Here is a 13,646-nt window from a genome sequence, read left to right on the forward strand (position 1 = left end):
TTTAAATACTGTATTTATTACCTTTTCATGTCTGTAAAACATCAGTGTATAATACAATAATAGGGTTACATGTTAAACAAAATCTTAACTTTAATTTCATCATCCTGCATCTGCTTCATGTAAAGCCCAATCAAAGCAAAGGACAAAACATTAAACAAAGAGGTTATCTGTTACTTATAAGATCTCTGGAGTAGAGTATTTGCTTATGCACAGAACTCCAATTCAGTAGTCTTTCTGCCCCAATAAAAACATGAACCCACCTCCTTCCTCATCCACTTCCACTATCCCAACCCCCCTCCCTGTGTGTGGTCAGGTCACAATACCAAAGCTAGTAAAGGCTGTGCTTTGGTTCTCTGGGTGCTGTATTCACATGGAGGTCCCTTTAGAAGATATTCTACCTGTATCTTATTCAGCTCAGGGAATCTCTGCAGTTACCTGGAGTTACATTGACTCAAATTGCCACTGCTGGTATTAGCACCGTTGTTTAAACTGAACCATGTGCAAGTTATTAGACTATACCAAGTTCAAAAGTTAGATTATAGGCATGAGAACTATAGTGAGACTGTGGGAATGATATAACAAGGTAAGTTAGCATCTTGATAATACAAACACATGGCCAGTTTCATAGTGATCTATCGAGGGTATACACAAAACTGAATAGAGAATTGTGCTTTTGCAGGCCAATATAGAGAACTCTATGGGTATCTTCAAATTCTTGGTGGTCAGTGGTCTTTTGATGGGCTTCTTTTTTTGTGAGCCAATGCAGAAAATGTAACACATATCAACTTTGTAGGACTTTAAGATCCCTTTGACATCCTTTTAGATATTGAGAAGTTACAACTTCAGGAGTCCTATGTGGATTCATGTGATGACCACTAGTCCAGCTCTTCCAGTGCACTTACAATGCCTGAATCCAAAGATTGCATTTATATAGGCAAAGAGCAGTAAAGACTGCCTTAAAATGTGCCTTTTATTTGCTGCTATGTCTGTGTTAATGTAAGCTATTACCAAGACAAATATCTTGAATGTGATATCTTACTTTGTTAATAAAAAACAGCCTCATTCCTGAAAGCATCTCTCAACATTCAAAAGAGACATACAAAGAATAGACTACTACTACTACTGATCAATGCTTAACCTAAGACTTGTTTATTTACCCTTCCAAAGGGAAAACAAAACTATCATTGTTAAAATTCATAAGACAGCCTTAAATAAGCAGCTTTCTAGACAGTCTCTAATTTGTCATTCATCCTAGACAAAGATTATGCTTTAAACTTCAGTTGTAATTATTTTCCTGTCTTGTACACAGCTATTTATAGGTATATACATGTAATCTGTTTTAAAACAAGGTATATAACTCCTAAGTAGACTGTGGCTTACTTTCTCTGTTACTTATTTAATAATAACTTTATTTGTATAGAATTTTCTTAAACAAAGTTTACAAAGTGCTTTACAGAAGATAGAGAATACATAAATTAATAAATATTTACAGCTGTTGTTCACTATAACTTACCAGCACTGAGACGACAGAGGAAATGCAAGTCTGTAACGCTTAATAAACTAAAGCATTTTACTAGTTTATGTGCTAATTAGTATTAGATATTAGGTTAGACGCAGCTACTGCCTTCACTTAAAAATGCTGTAGAAATCACAGTAGAGGGCTTTTTAATAAGCTAGATGTCTTCTAAAGCAATCAAAAGATCACGATACAGCAGTTATCAATTTGTTTCAAAACGCATGTAGGTCCATCATTCGTAACTAAGCACTCTCTGGACAAACTGCTCGCCACCTTGTATGCAGTATGATTTTAGCTTTGTAACCAAATAAGCAAATGTTGCGTTCTTCTGCGTTCATTTTTGAAGATACTTTAAGGAACATGAAGCTTACGGTCTACTGTGCTGTACTTTTAAAATCAGTATAGCAGACAGCAGACATTACATAACAAAGCAATGAATAATATGAGCACCCATGTTTTCAAGACTCGCATAAAGCAATGGAACCTCGTCCGCTTAGTGTAGCCTATGCGAAGCCATTTTCTTAAAAAAAGAAAAAAGAAAAAAGAGGTCGGTGCTGCCGCCACGTGTACAACCTGCAAGTCTTTCAGAACTACTAGTCCGCTTTAGTATCATAGTACAGATTCATATTTACGACGTGAGCAGGAATATTCAGGATTTGTGAAATGTCACGTACATTTGTATACAGAAGTCAACAACAGTAACGTTCGAACAATTTGTATGAAGAGGAGCTTGTGCAACAGTTGATTCGCCCACTTCCTGATGGTAGGCGGGATGCTCCGCAGCAGGCCTCGCGCTTTCAGAGACCTCCATTTTGACTCGATTGTCAAGCTTGTGCCTGTCTTAGAGGCCCAACCTTGGAACACTGCAGTGAATCTTAAATAAAAGTTATGAAATTGCAGAAATAAAAGATATACACGAAAATAACTAGTGTGAGTTACTCCGACTACCGATATGTTACAATTTATCAACGTTGCTAGTCTCTCGAGGGATTGACGAAGTAACACCATTTTTCAATTTAGTATAATTAAATGTTTCGATGTGAGCACAATATCCAGCACATAACAAGTAAGCCCGTCATAACTACTTTTGCTATATACACAGACTATATGAATGAATAAAAAAAAGACATTTTATTATATAGAAATGTAGGCCTATACCAATTCCTTTGGGCAACGTTTGTGTAACCTAACAAGCTTTACGTCAACGTCCAAATATTTGCCATAGCTCCACACACGCCTTAGTGGGCTATGCTGCGCGTGGGGAAGTAACTTTACGAGGAGCAGATCTGCATTTCACTTTCCTTATTTGTAGAAGATATTGGCAAAATTGGAAAAAAGAATTTACACATCATGGCCTTTAGTCTTCCGCTTTATTTAATTCCGAAACATATCTGCTAGTGTAAACGTACCGATTGTGGGAACCAATCAAATTTTATTTCACGAGCAACACTACATTCAGCCAAAGCTAGCTCGCGTATATGTGGGATACGTGTGTGCATATAGCCAGTACCCATAGCCTAATGCACGGTAGTAATAGCGCAGTGAAGGTTCGCTTCCCTAGCACACCCATATGCTGCTGTGCTAGATACACATCGAGAAGGACCGGCCCCTTCTCTAGCTACTCCGAGAGACCACGTGGTTTCCTCTTCGCAAACAAAAAAAATTAGTAAATTCGAGTCGGTTTAGAGGCGGTGCCATCGCCAGGCAGTAGGATCTGTATGACAGTGCAGGGTACAGCTCTTAGGTTGAGGGGCAGAGAGAACAGAATTTCTCCCGATCCCGCCATACTTCTACCACTATTTCACCACAACCATCAGCAAATTAATTCAGACTGATAGGGGTTTCCACACTGTGCAGGAAATTCGGAAGGATTGCTACATGCAAGGATTCTTCACTCCTCCGCTGGACTTCATCAGGCTGCAACATTACTGTTAGTCGAACTTTCCCCCTTTTATGTAGGATTCTGCTTTGAATTTGAAATTCTTTCATTTTCGATCACACTTAGTTGAAAATTGCCAGTTCTTTTCATTTTTGGCGGTGTCAATTAATTTTTGAAAATTCGCTGCGCTTTGTCGAAGTTTTGTTTTGATTTCTGATTTTTTTTTTTTGTGAGCGCTGCAATTTTTCCACGATGAACAAGCTATACATTGGAAATCTGAATGAAAACGTGACCGCAGAGGACTTGGTTAAAACCTTCGAAGACTACAAGATTCCTTACTCTGGACAATTTCTAATGAAAACTGGCTACGCGTTTGTTGATTGTCCGGACGACCAATGGGCTATGAAAGCAATTGAAACATTTTCTGGTAAGTAACTAACTTAATGGGCTCATTATTGTCGTTTCACCTGATCAGGCTCTTCTCCCGTAAAATAAATAAAGTGCTCTTTCACAGTCTCCTGAAGTCTTTATGTTTTTAGGAATCAAATTCCATTTTATAAAGATCTGGGGACTATGTGGGAACGTGAACCAATACGGGTCTACGATTAGTAATTTAAAGCAATGGAATGTGAAATTTCTTTGACCAGTGGTGTGCAAGATAACTTTTACACTGATGAGCTTTCCAAGACTGTTTTAATGTACATTAACAAAGACTTTCTTTTGCTCTGTTGACAGTGTTTTCTAGTTATGAAGACCTGCTTAAATGGATACCAAGATTAATGCAGATTTGGCTTCTTGTTCATTGTGCATGAGGCACTGAAACCTGCCTCTAGACTCAGTATAACCTACTCAGTACAGCTATAGAATCAAATCTCACCCCTCCCCCTTTTGGCTAATAGGCCACTATAGTAACACAAACACGTTTCATTTAGCCTATATTGTAGGAAAACGTAAAAGAAATGTGTATGCTGACCTGGATTGGCGATATCAATGCAAAATGGACCACAGTTATTTATACAATACATTTTGCTTGCATATGACTTGCTGTCCACAAAAATGTCTCTGCGATTGTCCACATATGTTGCATGTGATGTGTGCTCTATATAGCACGAAGGTCGCCATGCTGTTACAGTATTTCATGTGAAACATTCGCAAGCAAGAACGTTAGTTTACGTCTACCTATGTCTGTTTGCAAAGTTTTATATACACATGCACAAAAAAACAGCGAGTAAAGTATATGAATGACTTACATAATACAAATGGCGAGAACAGCTTATGTAGCTGACCAGTGAACCTTGAAAGTGCAAGAAGAATGTTGCATGTTTGAATGTAGTTACTGGAACAGTTGTTCTTTTAAAATACTTTATCGTCATTGTGTAACTTTCCAAGTTCCTATAAGAGTCCCGTATATGCCATTCACAAAACGAGTTATTTAAATACTGTTTAGAAAAAGGTAATTCATTCACATTGAATGAAGCTAACTTGTATCTATGTCAACGTAGTAGCATATAGAAGCTTACATTTAGGATATCCTATATTAGTGTTAGCTGTAAAGCTTGAATTATGGACTAAGGGCCAATAAATGGAATCTGTGGCCTCATTTTGTAAAAGCATTTTCTTTTTCTTTTTAGGTAAAGTGGAACTTCACGGCAAACGAATTGAGGTCGAACATTCTGTTCCTAAGAAACAAAGGTATTTAGCTTGCTCCTAAATACTTACCCAGTTGTTGGAAATGTGAATGTTTTCTATGTATGTGGTCGCAGTGTGGATACGATTCGCCATGCTGTTCTCTTGTTGAATTCGAAATTGTGGATCTATTGGACTACAACATGCGTTTTACTCCCTTAACTTTGGGTCAAAACTCGTCGTTTTTCAGTTCGATACAAACTGTTAATGCCAATGGGAAATTCTGATTTCCCATAGCTAATAAAGGAGAGAAAAACATATAATACTGCACCGTGTGCTTTTACAGTAATGTTTTCTTCTTTGTTCGTCTTTGGGTATAATTCTTATTTGCGATACATAAAATAGCCTTATGGTGGTTGTATGATCATTACTTGAATGACTTGTTTCAAACACGAAAGCAGGGCCTTGGCCTAATGCGAGGCCTAGGCCTCGGTGGATCTTTTGTTGAATGAGTCATAAACACTAGTATGTTTTAGCTTGAAAGATAAACGGACCAATAATCTGTTGGAAAAAGTCAATTAAGTTGATATGGTATATTATTCTTTGGCGCTTTAATTTGTTTTGGAACACAGTTTTGATGTCTTATATTTACTAATAAGTACGCGTGTTACTGGAACCCTACAATTGCTAAATACTTTAAATGCTGTTTTGTAACGTGTGTGTGTGTGTGTGTGTGTAATTCTTATTCTTATTTATTTATTTATTGTAGATATGTCCCTGATCGTTCGCTAGTTTAGTTAATTGTGCTTATACAAATTGTGACCATTCTGGCGGTGTCGTTTGTAAAGTGTCTCCAATAGTTCGAATATTTCATGGAAGATGTACATCCAATATTTTGTCTTATAAGGATTAGCGCGAATTGGGTTGGGAAACGGTATAATGTTTTAATAGCCCAACAGCCTCTGCTCTAAAGGAAAAAAAAAAATCCAAGTCGCTCCACCCTGGCCACCTTTTCTCACCCTATTCTCAACACATTAGAAAATTAGCATAACCATTCAACCAAGATTGATTCACACATGAATACCAATGCAGTCCTGCTGTTAGCCTGTATGAAATCGAAGACTAGTCCATATAAAATCCAACAATTTTGAAGGTAAAACGCTAAGTGAACACCTTGATGACGAGGCCCACTTTGTGGGCTCCTTTAAACAAGCCATTCCAGGTAGTCCGAACGCCCAAACGCTGTACCCGGTCGGTCATCTTTGCGTACCTGAGCACTAAACGTATTTATTCAATAGGTTTATTTTTTATTTATTTTCTGGCCACATTTAACATAAACTACAATGTTTACTCAGACATCACACGATACACAATGCCCTATATAATCGTTAATTTTAATCTATGGCCAAAACATTTTTTCCGTTTTGAATATTTTTGAATGTTCTCTCCTTTATTGTCATTTAACTAACGATGGTCACTTTGTGCAGTTCATATCTAGTATGTTAGTTTACAGACTACCCTTCACTATCAGATGTAATAGAACAATTAATAGGTTATTTGGGAGCTTCTCATTTAAAGCTGTGATTTGAGTGACACGTGGTCGCCATCATTGCGAAGAGTAATCCAACGTCAGCAATAGAGGAAAATGGCGTACAATGCAGCTCTATCGAGTACTCCATTTGGCACTTGTGCTCACATACCAGGCTACGTGGTCTTTTTTTTTTTTTTTTTTAGAAATTCATTGTTATTTAAACATGTACGCCATGTTGAGCTCTAAAAGCAAATGTGTAGACCAGATTATTATTATTATTATTATTATTATTAGCAGTAGTAATAGTAGTAGTATCAATATACGATAGCATATGTGTTTAACCCACTTGTAACCAAGAACCGAATGTTTTCTGTATTTTAAGGATTTGGCATTTTCTCCCCGTTTATTACATTTAAGAATGTACTCATACACCGATCATTCAGACCGCTGTGTATTTAAGTTCCATGTAGAAGGCCAAGGCTAAAAATGCTGTAGTTGTAGGGACTGTACGTAAAACGTGGATTAGGGCAACGATTCAGTGGTGTGAGCCTCAGACGCACAACTAATTCGGCCAGAGATACGTTTCAATAGCAGTATTACAGGTAAAATGTAAACCCGTTCGTTAAAGTAATCACTAAGTGCGCCCTTGTATTTCATACAAGTGTGGCCTAAATCGGGATTTTTAAAAGCTGCATGATCTAACTTTTTCTTGCTTGTTCTGTGGGACTCGCAAATTAATGAAAAAAAGTTGACGCTTTCGGGGGATGGTATAGGGAGACGTACTTTTGGAATGATGAGGCCATTTTTAGGGATGGCGATAAAAAATGGCTTCATCATTCAATCCCTGCACAGGCCTCTTGTCCACATGTAATGACCTGCTTAATAAACTTGGGTAACCTGAAGTGTGTATATTTAAAACTTTTAAGAGAGTTGTTTAAAGAGTAGGCGTAATGTGTGGAAGTACTGTATGTATTAATGCATACTGATGTATGCAAGTGTGTGTGGCACACCCGTGTTCATGCATCCAGTCCTTCCATACTTTAAGTGTGAGGAATGTTGCATTTGTATGAACAGGCCTTTTAAAGTTTTCATACTTGGAACAGTTAAGACAACGGGAACTCCCACGTCACCCACTGAGAGCCAGGTGTTGAGAAGCTTAACAATACTCCATACATCTCTCAAATGTTAGCCCTCGGTGTCACCATGGGTTGATGATTATTTACACCAACCAGGTTGATGCTGCTTTGATAATTGGCAATATTTAAATACTAAAATTAGGATGAATTAATTGGCTGGAGTATCAGAGATCAGAGCATGTTTGCTCTAGAATGTGATTAATGTACCTTTTTTATACAACTCGTAACTTTGCATTCTGATGATGTAACGTAGTATTTTTTTTTTCCTGTTTGTTTTGCTGTGGGGGTTTTTTTTCCTGTATAAATGTTTGTAGCTAAATAGAAATCTTCTCTAAAATTTGATATGAAGGTGCATTAGTTGGTATTATCTGATATAGAGTATTGTATAATAATGAGGCGTGAGGGCTATTGGTGATTTGAGCAGGTTGTTGTCCCCCACACACATGTATTCACACACTCCTGTGAATGCACACCCTCAAGGTGCTCATGATGACTAGGGAAGTAACCTTCACCATTAATGACAGAGTTGAATGTAAAACATATCAAGTTCGTACTATATCAAATTCTTTAACTTTAAAATCTTTGCATAGGTCAGTTTAGTCATATAGATATCATGGAAAGAGATTTTTAATGTATTGGTTTGGAATGCGTAAGGGTGTAATAAGTGAAGTGCATGTGAGATTAAGTTTGAAGAGAAGCCCCCTTGTGAAGTCACCTCTCCAATGCCCCCAGAGCTTCAAAGTAATATATAAAATATGCTTCAGAAATGAAGTCACTACTGTGATTTGGAATTTTGTTTTAGTAAATTTGGCAATTGATAGAGGCCTGTCCTTTAGAGAAGTGAAGCTGGATGGTTTCCCCACCATGAGTGGATGGGGTGGGTTGGTTGGGTGGTATTGGTGGGGTTTGTCTGTCATAAATGTTTGGTGAAAAGGACTATACTCCCCAGTGACTGATTACATTCATTACAGTAATTGTTTGTTTTGTAAAGCTATTCTGTAATTGTGGCCATTTTGTTCTTTGTTCAGCCTTCTATTATGAGTGACATGTATTTTGGCATTTGTAGAATGTGATGGACTGTCATGTACAATGGTCTGTTTTGAGTTGTGTGTAATGTTTTAGGGATCAGAACTATTTTAGTGGGTAAATGGGGAAAGTGATCTGTCTGTTGGGCTATGCTTAGTATGAACTATATAAGTGACTAAGTAGGCAGAATTCTCTCCTATAGTAAAGATCCTCTTGGAGATTTGAAAGTTACTATGGCCATTCTGACTTTGGAAGTCAGATAAGAGTGTGCAAGGGTAAAACAAAAAGGTACGAGCTGTTAAGTGTACTTTGGTAGGCTTAGTAGCAGTAGAATAAAATTAGGCTGCATGTTCCAAAGTATTTCGTTGGCTTGTTGGGTAAATGGAGATAAGCTTGCTGTGAATGTATGTAATGGGAGTCTCTAGCCAGCACAGTTGCCTGCTCAGTCTCTCTCCTCCCTCCTTTTCTCTCTTACTTACTCGCGCCCCGTCTTTCCTCCATCTCCAGTCGTAATCGTAGTACTACAGAAGGCAGGGGGAGGGTTTCCAGGCAGAGGGGGGTGCGACCAATCAGGAGCCAGGAACACCTGTGTGAAGATTCTCAGAAGCCGTTAACGGTGTTGCAGGAGAGGCCGTCTCTCTCTCTCTCTCTCTCGCTCCGTCCCTTTCTCTCACACACATGTGCATGCTCGTTTTTCTTTTATTCTTTCTTTCTCTCTCTTCCTTCTGTGTTTTTCATTTGTCACTCTAGCTCTCTGTGATGCATGCATACACACACACACACACACACACACAAGACCAGACACCCATGCACACCCACACACAATGGCAATGCATCTTCTCCATTTGATTGCGTTCCAGATGCATGCAATTTTTCTGCCAGGCTAGCAGAATGTACATGCAGGCGTTCATTCAGCTGGGTCATATGACTGGTGTGACCCTCGGTGGGCTTGCCTGATCAGGAGAGGGGAACTGGAGCGGGGGGTGGGGTGTAGGGACGTTGTACAGTGACACTTCCTCCCTTCCCTTTTCTGCCATTGTGGATTGTCTTAAAATGAGCACTGTAGCTATGGGTGTGGATAAGGAAAGAAATTAGATAGTGGGAGTGAGAACCATGTCTGCTCCAATGTTTATTCATTCACAGTGACAGAACAGTGGGCTTAAAATGTGTGCTGCTGTCTCTTTAAGAACACTCCTCCCCTTTTTAACCCCTTCCCCATGTGCCTTCTCTTCCCCTTCCCCATTTTGAACCATCTGTCCTGTTTTTTTTTTTTTTTTTTTTTTTAAGCAGGCTGAGACCCTCCGTCATAGTTTATGCAGCTTTAGGCTAGGAGCCCTGAGTTGCCACCAACCAATACCACCCCAACACATGCACACTGCATCAGATGCAAAAAGAAAGCATGAACCTCTACCTTTTCCCTGCAAAAAAAAAAAAAACCCCAAAAAAACCAAATAATTGTTGAATATGTGTGAACTGTGGTAAAATGTTTGGAGCAATAAGTAGGAAAAAGTGTTTAGGACTGGTGAAGGAAATCCTCAGCAGTGCGGCGGGTGACTACTAGGGAGGGAGTCGCCTCTTGGTGCAAATCAGTGCAGAGACTTGCTGGTTCCTGTCCACTCGACAAGCAATAAGGCCGGCCACTTTCCCACATTTGTGGAGTATGCTTCAGTACACACTAAAAAAGAACAATTAAAACACAAGATGCATACTGAAAACGTGATCTAGTGTATGGAGTCATGTTGAAGTACACAAAAGGCCTAAATGCATAAAGGCATAATAAAGTAGAGTAGGAAGAGTGACAAGCCTGCAGGTCTGAGCAGGCAATGGGGTGCCAACATTTTGTGGGTCTCATTGCTCCATCTTCTGATGTGAGCATCAGTCCAGTAGAGCACCCTGTGGTTCTGACTATTGTGTTGAAAAGGGAAGATTTGTCCTCTAAATACAATGCCATCTAAGAAACAGAATTGTGAATTGCGAACATCTTTGCTATAGAGTGAGTTGCGTGAATAATTGTTTGTGGATTTTGTGAAGTAGCCATAACATCCTCATAAATGGTACAAGCGTTAGATTAGCAGGAAATGGTCTTTTAACTTGTGCACGTTCGTTGCTTATTATTGGCTTGCTTCAGGTCACATGGCTAATAGTCTAACATGGCAGTGGAGAAGGAAGTAATCTTCATCTACAGAGCCATAGTACAAAAGAATAGGGCTTCCCCAGTCCCCTCACCTCTGTGAGCCACCACCTTAGTGCAATGTCCCACACAAGCTGCCTTTAACTGATTATTCTGATTGCTTTATTCTTATAAATATTAGTTTAGACATTAAACATTTTAAAGGTTTATTCAATCAATTTGGATTTTAGCAAATTTACCTTTTAGTATTGTTAATATAATTGTATCTTTTTGCTTATGTGCAGGACCATGGATTTGAGTTTGTGTTAAAAAAAACAAACAAACAAAAAAAAAAATCCTTTGATCAATACATTGCTGAATTTGTGTGAATAAAAATGTGTAGTTTTATGCTCTCTAAATTGTAGAGTAAATGGAAATGTTAGTTGGTCTTAGTTTTGCTATTTTTCTGATATAATTAGAATTTGGTCTAATTTAAAATAGGCTGGGAGAAATGAGGTACAGAGTGAATGAGATGCTGGGTGGGGGTGACTTCCAGAGAGGGGAAAAATATTCATGGAGGTTTTTCCCTCTGATGTATGGGCCTCAACACCCCCCTGGTGTTTCCCTTTGTGTTTCTGGTGAACTGGCTTTTCTGAAGGCATAGCCATCATAAACACTCACGAAGGAGTGGACGGGGAGGGAGGTGCCCCCACAACTCAAAATTCTTTACATTTTTTACGTTGTATTTTTTCAAACCGAGAGGCTGGTGGAGGTATACTGTGTGTCTAGGCAAACGAAAGGACGATGTTTACAGGAAGTAGCCAGAAAGTATGTTTTTAAGTTGACTATTGTATGTATTTTGCCAGTGCACTGATTTGCTACATGTTAACTAATGCAATGTATAAATATATTAACTGTGTATGCAGTATTTGGTAATAAGCTGCTAGCTAGCAGAGGTCCCTTTCCTGGCCAAGAACACAACTTGGCAACTTGGTTAACAAATTAAGTGTTTGTTAGACCGTGACCACATTGAGTAGGAAAAGTCTGCCTGTGGAGATACCAATGATGAAATGAAAGTGACCTCATAAACAAGTGTCCTAATTTTTTTTAATCTCAGCAAGTTTAGTAAAATGTGTGATAAAAAAAGTAAAAAATTAACCTACAGAAAAAAACCTACATCTGATTATCTTGCTTGGTTTAGTGGGAACCCCTGAGTAGATAAGAGTAGAAAATGAGTGAGTACATAATGTTCCCACAGGTTTAGCTGTGCCACTTGCCAAGTTACTGTCTCTTTCTTTAAATAATATTTGTGTGTGTGTGTGTGTGTGTGTGTGTGTGTGTGTGTGTGTGTGTGTGTGTGTGTGTGTGTGTGTGTGTGTGTGTGCGCGCGCGCGCGCACTATTTTAAATGGTAAAATTACCCTAGTTAAAATGTTGCAGTCTGTTTTAAATATTCTTTGTTTATAATTTTTCAAGCATAGTGTATTGTTGTAAATACCTGTCTTGTTGAATTAGTTTTTCTATACACACCGAAGGCTGAGCAGGCTCTTTTCTTTGTCCAGTTAAGAACAAAACATTGATTGATCAGCATTCAGGTGGGTGGATACAAAGGAATGTTTATGGGTAATCTGGGTCAACATTCACTGAGATTACTGGATTAAAACATCACACTTAAAAACAACAACAACAAACAAAAAAAAACGGATTTAAAGGCATCAATTTCCTGTATTATTGAAAAGTGCTAAACAAGATTTTAACACTTCCAGCCAAGTGATTCTGGATATCATTCAGTGGTAGCTGGATCCAATTAGAATCCTTTCCGCTCACTTCCAATGTAAGTTTGTGCAGCGTCCAAAGGTGCAGTCGTATTTGGCTAAACGCAAACACGTTAGAAGCAGCTATTTATCATGAGTAATAGATTTAAATCATTTTGGTAAAACAATTTGTATTGACAAACCACAGTTAAATTGTTAAAATCATATTTCTCATGCTCTAAACTTTTATTTATTATGCTCATCGTTAATTTGACTGAATGCTCTATAGTTTGGACTTGGCCTACGGCTTTTGCAAAGTGGCACAAATGTCTGCTCACACCCATGAAGCCAGGGGTGGCTGGGGGGAGGGGGGGTTGCTTTTGCAACGTCTTGAACCTTTGCAACAGTCCAGTTTGAACAGGCCTCAGGTGCCTTTGCAGCAGGACACCTGGCATGGATACTGCCATTGACATGGAAGTCTACATTTCACCTGTTTTGGGGACATGCTGTTTTCTTGTGCGTTTGTAACTTGTGCGTTTCTGTGATTCGTCTAATCTCTACCTCACCCTCTTGCTTTCTAAACAGACAGATTGACCAGTTATAACTAGCTGTATAATGCATAATGCATATGTAATCACTAATATTTGTTTTTTTGCAATAGAGCACCAAAGGCATTCTTGATTACACCAGCAGTCTTTAGTACATAAGAACAGATCCTAGAAATTATCATTGTGTGCTGTGACTGCTTTCAGCTGTTCCTGGTGTGTGCTGTGACCATTCTGATACCATGCATTCATGTGGTTTTACAAGTGTAAGGTCACAATACTGTAGCCTTATCTTTAGCTATGTCACTCTGTAGGTATTTATCCATATGTTTTATCATATTACAAGTATCCGCATAATCAGACATCTCCATACTGTGCAGCCACAATTTTATCACCCACCCAGCCCCCACCCCCTTTTTAAAATATATATAAATATTTTTTATAGTATTAGTTATAAGAACAGAGATGCCCCCTCGTCCAGCCTTGGACCACTTTTGAAAAGCTACTATGGAAACAATACACTA

The 13,646-nt window shown here is 38.6% G+C and overlaps 1 protein-coding gene across 1 annotated transcript in view; it reads left to right on the forward strand.

The window, feature by feature from the left end:
- The first annotated feature begins 3,285 nt into the window (after positions 1-3,285).
- igf2bp1 (insulin-like growth factor 2 mRNA binding protein 1) overlaps positions 3,286-13,646 on the forward strand; it is a 34,688-nt gene continuing 24,327 nt past the window's right edge. Inside the window, exons 1-2 of the mRNA XM_026998020.2 lie at positions 3,286-3,822; positions 5,027-5,087. Of these exons, the coding sequence (XP_026853821.2) occupies positions 3,648-3,822; positions 5,027-5,087 (236 nt within the window). The 5' untranslated portion in view covers positions 3,286-3,647. The remainder of the gene's footprint in view (positions 3,823-5,026; positions 5,088-13,646) is intronic.

The sequence above is a fragment of the Electrophorus electricus genome, chromosome 1 (genome assembly GCF_013358815.1).
Source record: "Electrophorus electricus isolate fEleEle1 chromosome 1, fEleEle1.pri, whole genome shotgun sequence".
NCBI classification, from domain to species: Eukaryota; Metazoa; Chordata; class Actinopteri; order Gymnotiformes; family Gymnotidae; genus Electrophorus; species Electrophorus electricus.